Source organism: Thunnus thynnus, chromosome 22 (assembly GCF_963924715.1).
Source record: "Thunnus thynnus chromosome 22, fThuThy2.1, whole genome shotgun sequence".
Lineage (NCBI taxonomy): Eukaryota > Metazoa > Chordata > Actinopteri > Scombriformes > Scombridae > Thunnus > Thunnus thynnus.
The window spans coordinates 16,225,413-16,235,481 of NC_089538.1; the positions used below are offsets into that span (position 1 = coordinate 16,225,413).

A 10,069-nucleotide genomic window follows, 5' to 3' on the forward strand; every position below is an offset into this window, starting at 1 on the left:
ATGCACTTTTCACCAATTAAGTGCATGTCCGTGAAGAGCAACAGGCGTGTGACAGGAAAATACTCATCTTTTGTTTTGATGAGGTCCTCCCTTTTCATCAACACTGACGACAACTGACGACAACAAATTAGGATGTGATCTCATCGTCATGTATGGGACCTATAAGCTCTGAAGAGGTCCGATCTGCCCTGGTTGAACTTATGGAGGAACAGTTTTCCATCAAAATATCATCCGTTGTCTTGACTGACTTCTGAAATGTCCAAACCGACAGAGGGGCAACTGTGAGTCATACACATCGAATGAATGAAGAAGCATCCCTGACTGATGAGGGAGACCTATCAACACTCTCTGACTACTGTGACTACCAGAGAAATTCACGTAAAACACTGTTATGAGGCCCTGAGGCCTCCTGTGAGAGGCTTGAGAGGATTTTTCCTATGATCTGGCACTTCAGACCGTAGATAGCAAACAAGTGGAAGAAGATGAGTTAATGTTTTGTAGGCCCACGGAGTGATACTGTGATGCCTCGTCACATCAGGATCCTATGTTTAATTTTGGCATTTTTTCTAGAAATTAATCTTACAAGAGCAGAAAGATTATATAGAAACACCTGCAACATACTGTGAATGCTAAAATCAAGGACATATAGGCCAAATTGCACAAAGATTTTAGTGATGATCTCTTGTGATAAAAGTATTGAAAAAGTTGTTAAACTGCTAAAAAAAATAAATGTATTCTTCAAATTTGAGTCACACTCTTGACCTTGGAAATATAAATTAGATAAAAACTGTTCTTATCACAAGGTTGACTCACTTTCCAGAGTTTTCAGCCATCATCTTCCTGAAGCTGAAAGCTTCCTGAAAAACAAAGTAAGCAGCCCTTGTGATAAGATAAGACTTCATAAGACTTCTGATCAACTTCAAACTGTGTAATAATTACTGTTTCTAAATTACTTCAAGCACTTTTTCTACAATATTGTGTGTTTTTATTGTTTATCATCCAACATATATGGAAATACTAATATATTCATAAAAATAATATCGACCCTCTGATGTATCAATCGGGCTCTACTATAAACAGGTTTCTTCCCTGACACTACATGACCATTGTTCCTTTGGGTTTGGACGGTTGGATGGGACCCACATGAGGTCACAGAGTGGATTAATGATGTGACATCATTAATATGAGGTAATACTGCAGAGGTAGACGGGGTCAGAGGTTACAGCAGGCCTCTGCAACAGCAACGCATGCAAGAGTTTGTACAGTATATGTGAACATGGAAAACCTACACACAGTAAAGTGTCTTAGTGAGACACAGGGCCGCTCTAAACTCAATACTGGAGGGATGAACATCATTTTTTAAAAATATATAATGTTTTAATGATGATGGTGGAGAGTATTGTCGTAACATATCAGACCATCTGGTGACTGTGATCATGTAGTTCACATGCTTTTTAATTCTCATGACATCATTCAGTGGATATATAAAGCCCTGTATTCATTTATTAAAGAATAGGTTCACAAATTTTCATGTCCGTCCTAAAACAACAGTCAGGTGCCCAAACAAACATTGACACATGTTTTTCATGACATAATCATTCCTGCTGTTCAAACTGGCCATTAAAAGAGATCCACTTTATGCACCTTTTAATGTAAGTGATGGGAGACAAAAATTCGCAGTCCTTTTTTGAGCAAAAATTTATTTTTAAGTGTATTTGAAGCTAATATGAGGTCTCAGCCAACCAAATTAGTCAAATCAAGTCAATATCTTTCAATGTTACTGTCTTTTTAGTGCCAAATTCCCCCTTTTGTGACTGTCCTTCCACTGCAGCTGGACAGGAAACCACTGTTCATCAAGACACAGAAAGTCCTGGTAGCCCTGGTAGCTGAATGGTCACTGCACATGCCACAAAACCGCAACATCCCCGGATCAGTCCCAGTCAAGGATCCATGACTGTTGCACGTCATCCCTTGTTTCCTGTCTGCAGCCTTACTGGTGATTGTCCAATAAAGGCAAAACTGCCAAAAAAGACAGAGAGAGTTTTTTTACTAAAAAGACTGTAACTGTGACTAACTCAGACGTCTGAAATCTCTTATTATCTCCAGATAAACTCCATCACTTGAAGGGATCTTCTAATGGTCAGTTTGAACAGGAGGGATGACTACAGCAAGAAAAACCTGTTTCAATGTTCATTTGGGCACCTGACTGTTGTTTTAAGGCACACTTGAAAAAGCTTTTTCCTTTAATTTGTCTCCCATCTGTACATTTACACAGACTGTAACTATAGTCCCACACTGTATGTTAGTAGCAGTCCAAGCTGAAAGCACCCGGCAGTAGCATCTGAACTACATCTACATTTTTACTTTACGGACTGTATTTATTTAAGTGTTGTAATAGCAGTAATAAAATCAGTACTTAGGCATGTGTTTTATAGGTGCATTAGTCACATCTTCAGTTGCTTGACAGCAACCTGGCCTACAACAGCATATGAGAGGTTGAATGGTGATGAATCATGTTTAATAATTCCATCCAATCCCTCTCTCTCTCCTCTCTGTCCTCCTCCTACTCTCCTTGGACGTCACCTCTCTCCCTCTCTGCCCTCAGTCTCACCTCTCTCTTACCCTTCCCTCTCTTAGTCACCACATGGATGTGTCATTGTTTCTATCACTTTAGAGGTTCATGCCCGCTGAAGCGCATCGAGGTGATCTCCGGAGTGCCAAAACAGTGCCAAGACACAGCCTTTTCCCCCTCACTTTCTCTCTACCCCCTCCCTGTGCAAACCACCACCTCCTCATTCCCAATGGCACCCCTGACACCGTCTGCGGCCACCAGCCAGGCCTGTGACGGCGCAAACCACACCTCCACGCCATGGTTGTGAAGCCTCAGGATGTATAAAATGGGGTTGCAAAGGCAGAAAAGGAACCAGAGGCTTAGACCAGACCAGAAGAAGAAGATGGAGCTTGCTGGAGTTAACTGGGTTCTCGCTGTTGCAGGGTTTCTTCTGTGGACCAGTGGTGGTTCTGCAGCACCCATGGAGTGCCACTTCAACTCCAGAGGTGAGATATCATGCTTTGAAATATCATAGTTATCTGTACTTTTAAAAAAACATCTTTATTCTAAGTTAATTTTTCGACTACCATCTGTTGTTCCAGCACTGTGTGTGTTCGAGGGGAAACACTACTCACTGGGCGAAACCTGGATGGACAACGCTTGTATGCAGTGCACCTGTCTGCACCCTGTTGGTGTCGGTTGCTGTGAGACGTGAGTACACAAACAACCTGTGAGGTTTGGTGTCCAGATGTCCAAGGTTATTATACTGCATCTGGCTGAAGAGACACCAAACAAAGTAGGAGACGTTACTTCATAGTCGTGGATGTAAATTATCGTAAAAGTAGCAAAATCACAATTTTAAAGTACTGTAATATGTACTTAAGTAAAATACTTTAATAAATGTACTTAGTTACCTTCCACCACTGGCATTTAGAGTTCAAGAACATTTTGTTTGCTTTTCTATAAGGCTCTTTGTCAAAATTTTGTCAAGACTTGACTGTTTTGGAAAATCAACAGCATGGCCTGCAACCGCCAGTGATGATGTTGATTTTCCTGAAGGTGTAATACTGTGTGACACACCGCTGAACCAGCAACAGTGTCAAACAGTGTTAAGCGTTTACAGTCCGCATTACATACAGTAGAATAAAGTGGAGATTGCAAGGAAAAGTGTTTTGTTTTTTTTTGCCATTTGTCATGTGTCCGCAACGATACTCAAAATTGATTGAAAGTTGACTTCTAGCTCACTTCCAAACTGCAAACATCCACTGAGTTTTCTCACCGTCCAGGGTGCATCGGCCGGTGGATTTCCCTGCATGGTGTGAGTTGCGTGTGGAGCCCGTGACCTGCAAAGTGACCCTGGTCCAGACAGCCGACACCCGCCTGCCCTGCACCCCAGGTGAAGACATCAAGGACCCGAGCCATGGATCACTTAAGCTGCAGCACCAGCTGGAGGGGTAGAAAACCGCTCAGACTGTCTGCTCAGTCTGTTTGCCTGTGAAACCAATACTCACTACAGTTAAATATCAGTAACCATTTTTTTCATACACATACTGTACTAATATAAAACATTAGCAGAATTTGTAACTTTGAGGTTGTATAATCAATGAAGGAAATGTGAAAGTATATTTAAGTAAAACTGTAGCAAGACAACAAGCACGAAATGATGTACCACGTCACTAAATTCAGATGTAGATAGCTGCATCTATTTTTCTTTAGGTTAAACATCTTCATCAATTAGTGCCTGATATTAATTATTATAGTAAGCTGTTTGTCTGCTCATGGCTGATCCGAGCTATGTAGTAAAAGAAGCCGAAGCTATACAACTTTATTTTCATACAGGTTGTTTGAGGAGATTGTTTGTAAGGAATCTGGAGATGTTGAAGCTTCTTTCTTCAGTTTTTTTATAGTCAGTCAAATGCCATATCTTTAATTAATCCAATAATGACTTATTGTAAATATCAGCAAATAGATAAGTACATTAATATATACTGTATATATATATATAAAACAATTCCTGTTGAACTGGACCTGTTCTCTGCTGTATCTCATTTAACCTCAAAATAAAGTTTACAAAGAGAAGATGTTGCTTTCTGTGAAGTACTGAATGACATCCAGACACATCATTTATCAAATTTAAATCACACTTTTAATTAGTTTTTTCTCTTTAAGTATTTACATCTCAATATAGCTTTTGCTCAAGCTAAAAGAAAGACAGTTAAACAGTAAAAGTATTTTGAAAAAGAAACCGTTGTTTTATAACATGAGAAAGGACAAGTGTGCGAGTGGTCTTTTGAATAAAGGAGTAAAAAAAAAAAAAAGAAGAAATATATACAGAAATGCACATAGCTGCATGTCACACGTGTTGGTCCTCCAAAAAGGAAGATTGTGTCAAAGTTAGGATGCACAGCAATATACATATGAAGAGGGCAAAAAAATAGGTTGCATTACTTTACATATCCATCATTCATCAGCTGTGCACATACAACGGAAACAAAATAACAGCTCTTTTTCAGGGGGGAAAAAAAACACTGTCTCACACACACACACACACACACACACACACACACACACACACACACACACACAGGACCATCTGTCCAACACATCTGTTGATAAGCTCAGAGACACAATTTTAATTTCTTATTATCTCACGTCGTCATACAGTCTCACACATACGGCAGTCAAATATTAATGCTGTTGGTCCCCGTGAACTGGGACACATAGGATGCCAGGGCCGGGTTGGTAGGCAGGACTTTGATCGGCAGATCCCAACTGAAGGTATCCACGTCGACATGCTCCGCTCCGGACCAAACCGTCACCTCCGATTGGTTCTGGAGAACCGTGGGCGGTTCTATAGGCTCCCGAGCCGTGACGAATTCAAAGTGCAGACGCCACCTCAGGGCCACTGTACAAGCAGAGTGAAGAGTTTGGGGTTGGTGTGTGATAAATAAAAGATTGACTTTATCCTGCTTATTATGGAGTCAGAAGGGAGCTTAATACACAGGTGAACATCTGGCAGGAGTTATTAAAAAGTTGTTTCTGGAGGTAAATGTCTGACACTTTGAAAATGACTTTGGCATTCATGAAAAAGAATATTTGGTAATGATGATTTCTAGCAATAGCAAAACAATTTGCTGCAATCTAAATTAGAGTTATAGTTATATTAACATTTACCGTTTCTCACCAAAATTGTGTGTATCCTTAAGGTCTAACAAATATGTTGAATACATTTCCTTCCTCAAAAATCATTCACAAAGCCGCTTGTAACAGTCTTCTTATTCCTGCCGTATGTTACTTTGCATGTTGTTGTGTCAGCCACAAAATACAAACAAGATGAGGACTCACTGTTAAAAACATGGCTCCAAAGTGCTGTTTGTGGTCATAAATCCACAGGATACATATAACTAAAGTTGGACATGTGGGATAAATTTGGCCCTAAATTTGTATGTCTTTTTGCAGAATGCTTTTTGTCTTAATGTTGTTTTATGTCTTGTGTGCAGCACTTTCAATTGCCTTGTTGTTGAAAGGTGCTTATGATTCATGAATATTTTTATTACATCTTTTGTAAAAACCTCATTAAACATTCTAGTAATAACAGTACAATTAACCAAAAACACATAATCAAGGACTTCTGCCCAATCAGACTAAACAGTGTCATGTTTTAACATTAGAAGAAAATTAATAATTGTCATTCCAGCAAATTTGGTAAAAATGAGAGATGTCACATTAATGATACTGACCTATGTCTGTGCTGAAACCTGGTGTGACGTTGAGGGGGATGGGGAGGGAGAAGTGGCTGGAGGCCGTGTGGAGGCACGACTCCATGTGCCGTCCGTGTCCGGTCACACTGACAGCCTGGCCAGGACGCCGCTGGTACTGCTGCTGGATCTCCTCTTCACTCTGGAGGCTCACTGAATACTGGAAACACACAAATGCACAAATACGGTGTATTATAATTTACTGGCTCATTAAATTAAACAACTAAATGTTGTACAAACACTGTGTGTGCAACAACAAGAAGTGCAAACGCACCTGTAAGCAGGGAATGTCGCCCTCTGAGAAGTTGAATGTGCCGATGATGTCCTCTCCGAGTCTGTAAACAGTCTTGAAGATGCAGAACTTTGCTACTTTCCCACGCATATTGGTGATATTAAACATGTCTGGAGAAAACAGAGGTGGCAAAATGTTATTAAGAGTAGAAGATTAAAGTAAAATAATACTATTATTATTTAGAGTTATAGTGCTTTTACAAAACTATTCTTACTGTTTGTGTCTAGTTAACATTTGCCCTAGTTGTTTTTTCATAGCTTGAAACTGGGTGTTGTGCTGGTTAACAAAGACTTCCCAAATTAAAAATCTTTGTGTTCAATGTGCAGGATTATTTGACTCTAGTGAAGTTGTTTTCACTCTGTACAAGAATAGCAACAAGACTCACGTGGGCAGCGCCTTGAGGTGGTGACCATCAGCATGTCCAGTGCTCTCTCCAAAGGCCGAGCGTCCCTGCGGCTCGCTTCCTCTTCCTCCAGGAACGGGTTAGAAGGGGACACCTCCTCATCCTGTGTAAATGGAGGTTCTGGCATCCCTACAGGTCAAGATGAAAGATTATTGTAAATATAAGACTGTCTTTATCGCCCAGACTAAATCACAAAATAACCTGGTCATTTTTGCCATTTATTATCTTCAAAGGTTTTGTCTTACTGTCCTTATAAAATTCAATCAGTACTTGCTCTAAGTTTCCTCATTCTGAGGAATGAGGAACAATTATGTTACAGCAGAACCTTATTTGAACTGGAAGCTTTGGAGTGTAAATTGCAACCATTTGAAATTAAGAGTAGTCCAGAATCATCTCACCCTGCAGAACCAGCACTCTGAAGGGAACTCTGAGAAGTTTGATAGGAGAGTTGACCCTCTGGCAGCCGATGGTCAATTTGTAGACGTACTTCACTGCCTGACCACGAAAACTAGGAGGACCATCGACGGGTACAAGCTCACTGTATGAATCTGTGGGAGCATGTAAGTAAGACTGCTTGAATCACAACAGAAACATATAAGTTAATTTGTAAATGGTACATCAACATCCGAGGAAAAACTATTACTACTACTCCTATTGAAATGTAATCTGATGTTTCCACTCTGACAAACATGCACTAAGGTTATTTTGAAAATAGTGTTAATTTGTTACAGTTTTATGTCAAGAGTATATTTCATATATAAACTTGTGGAACCATTTTTTTTCCACATATGGAACTAACACATACAGGTTTTGCTTTCTCCAGGATCCAGGCGCAGGTCACAGAATAATATCTTGGGTGGTGTGTCCAGCATACACTGCCCTCGCTCTCCTGGCAAAGGAAGAAATGGATGTTAGAGGGATTCAAGGCTTATTAAACATAAGACAATAATTTTCCCAAATCATTTTTGTTCAACAGAAGGTTAATTAAAAACATAACAACTGCATCAAAGCAATATGTATACGGGTATATGGGTATATGGGTATATGGTTCTCCTACAACTACAAGGGCTTTATCACAAGATGCATGTCTTAAATAATTACCATGTGTCCTTATAAGTCTTAAAATGCTCTATGTTACAATTCGAGTGGATTTAGATGGATAAAGTTGATTGTAAATTTACTTTGATGATGCTACATATACATAGATTTTCATTTCTGCTTGTCTCAGATTCCATCTTTTCCTCCTACTGACCTCTACTTGGAATAAGCACTGTGTCGCTCTCAGCCTGGACGTCCTGCTTGTTGCCCTGGGCCGGCAGGGCCACTCTGCTCTCACTGGCATGAAACTGGCAGTGTATCTGGGCGCTGGCCCATGCCAGCATCTCACTGGGACACAGGCAGAAAACAAGAGGTAAACAAAGGAATTTACAGAGTCACTGATTGAATGATATATTGATCAGAGTGTCCTGCATCACATGGTGCCACACCTGTATTAGGTTACAAGACACTAGACAGAACACCCAAGATGATTACATTACAAATCACAATGTAGGGACTCTTGAATTACAACATTTCTAAAGATCCACTATACACAGCTGAATTGTGACGTTGTGAAGGATACAGTTCACTCTGTCCAGCCTTTTCTATAAATCCCGCCTCTTAACATTGTTACTGTTGTGCCTGCTGTGTTTTGTTATTTTGCGAATATTTCAATAAATAATTGATCATGAAACGAAAACCTCCTCATTAAATAGACAACTTAAGATTTTAACTGTGGACAACCATTTCAACATTAAATTTGTTCTTAACAATACCGAGATCACACTGATCAAATTAACTCTGCTCTTCAGAAATATGTTTATATCCTCCTACTTTAATTACCAGTGTTTAAGACCCTTGATCTTCTGTTCAAACTACATTTAACACATGGTTGTTTATGTTTTTGAATACTATTTTAAAGCTTTGGTTTAATCAAAACTGGTTGACTATATTTATCTTACACTCCAAATTCGGTATAGTTATGTAAAGGTTTCTGATCAGTGAATAGGTGAAAGGAGAACAATCCTACCTGCTGGCAGAGGTGGAGAGGTGGGACATCGGGTTGGTGAAAGTTATGAGACACTCCATGAGCTCCCCAGCCAGGAAAACGGGGCCTCGGGCCATGGAGGCCACCACCTCGATCATCTGAGAGGTTTGAAATCAACAACGCTAAGTTACCAATTTGAGGATCCGATTACCAAAATGGAGAATAAAAACTGCACAAGATTCATTATTCCAGCTAGATAACACTGCAGTATTACATAATAAACACACTGCTGCACGCTAGTCAGACTGCAAACAGAAGTAACATTAAGCTTGTTGTTTTTAAGGGTAATTTAAACACATACCTTGGCCTCAACCGACACTACTCCGCAGACAATTACGTTATCTAGTCCTGAAGCGAACCTGAACTTACTTCTTCAAAACGGTAACATGAAAATGTACCCTCTTTCCGACAAATTTAAGCATAACTTAGCTTATCGACAAAGCTCGCATCCGGACTGAAGTAAACAAAAAATGCATAACTTATGTAGATATCCTATATCGTATACTGCACGACCAATAACTATCCATGGGAAAACAAAACTCCCAAAGAATAGAAACACGCGTCAAAAAATATACATTCTCACGAAAAACACGTGTTGTTTAACGCCTGAGTCGTATCTGAATCTTCATGCAACGTTTCTCAAAGAATAAAGCGGGAATATAGAATGTTTGCGACGTTTTTTTTGGTCGGCCATTTAGAAGACGAGCCGTGGCAGAGCTGACGAGAGGTGAGCTGTTGCTATGGTAACTGGTAGGGAGGCGTTAACTCAATATTTTCAAATAAAAAACGTCGTTTTTGTGCATTAACGCGACACATTATATACAAATAGTTTTATAACGTGTGTTTAAATGATATATTGATCAAAATGTACCAATGTCACTCAAGTAGAGGGAAACAGAATACGTATGTATGAACACACACCCCTCCCCTTTCTGTCTGCAAATGGTTCAGCCTCTATACTTTTTATCCCTGCGTCTAG

The 10,069-nt window shown here is 39.8% G+C and overlaps 2 protein-coding genes across 2 annotated transcripts; one reads left to right on the forward strand and one right to left on the reverse strand.

The window, feature by feature from the left end:
* Window positions 1-2,897: 2,897 nt before the first annotated feature.
* Window positions 2,898-4,030, forward strand: msmp1 (microseminoprotein, prostate associated 1). The gene is made up of 3 exons (XM_067580884.1): window positions 2,898-3,057; window positions 3,154-3,262; window positions 3,838-4,030. The coding sequence occupies exons 1-3, from the start codon at window positions 2,898-2,900 to the stop codon at window positions 4,007-4,009; spliced, it is 441 nt and encodes a 146-aa protein (XP_067436985.1). The 3' UTR covers window positions 4,010-4,030.
* A 644-nt stretch (window positions 4,031-4,674) lies between these two features.
* On the reverse strand, window positions 4,675-9,824 carry rgp1 (GP1 homolog, RAB6A GEF complex partner 1). The gene is made up of 9 exons (XM_067579202.1): window positions 9,392-9,824; window positions 9,073-9,188; window positions 8,257-8,390; window positions 7,810-7,893; window positions 7,403-7,552; window positions 6,987-7,133; window positions 6,584-6,711; window positions 6,292-6,469; window positions 4,675-5,456 (listed from the first exon to the last, which is right to left on the reverse strand). Exons 2-9 carry the CDS (start codon window positions 9,186-9,188, stop codon window positions 5,233-5,235), a joined length of 1,161 nt encoding a protein of 386 aa, XP_067435303.1. The 5' UTR covers window positions 9,392-9,824; the 3' UTR covers window positions 4,675-5,232.
* Window positions 9,825-10,069: the final 245 nt, after the last annotated feature.

Bases quoted from the DNA above. Each gene is read 5' to 3' on its own strand.
- msmp1 (XM_067580884.1), top strand. From the start codon at position 2,898: ATGGGGTTGCAAAGGCAGAAAAGGAACCAGAGGCTTAGACCAGACCAG. The intron at 3,058-3,153 runs GTGAGATATCAT...CTGTTGTTCCAG, and splicing joins GTGCCACTTCAACTCCAGAG to CACTGTGTGTGTTCGAGGGG. The intron at 3,263-3,837 runs GTGAGTACACAA...CTCACCGTCCAG, and splicing joins GGTGTCGGTTGCTGTGAGAC to GGTGCATCGGCCGGTGGATT.
- rgp1 (XM_067579202.1), bottom strand. From the start codon at position 9,188: ATGATCGAGGTGGTGGCCTCCATGGCCCGAGGCCCCGTTTTCCTGGCT. The intron at 7,894-8,256 runs GTCAGTAGGAGG...TTCCTTTGCCAG, and splicing joins AGTGCTTATTCCAAGTAGAG to GAGAGCGAGGGCAGTGTATG. The intron at 7,553-7,809 runs GTATGTGTTAGT...ATGCTCCCACAG, and splicing joins TCCTGGAGAAAGCAAAACCT to ATTCATACAGTGAGCTTGTA.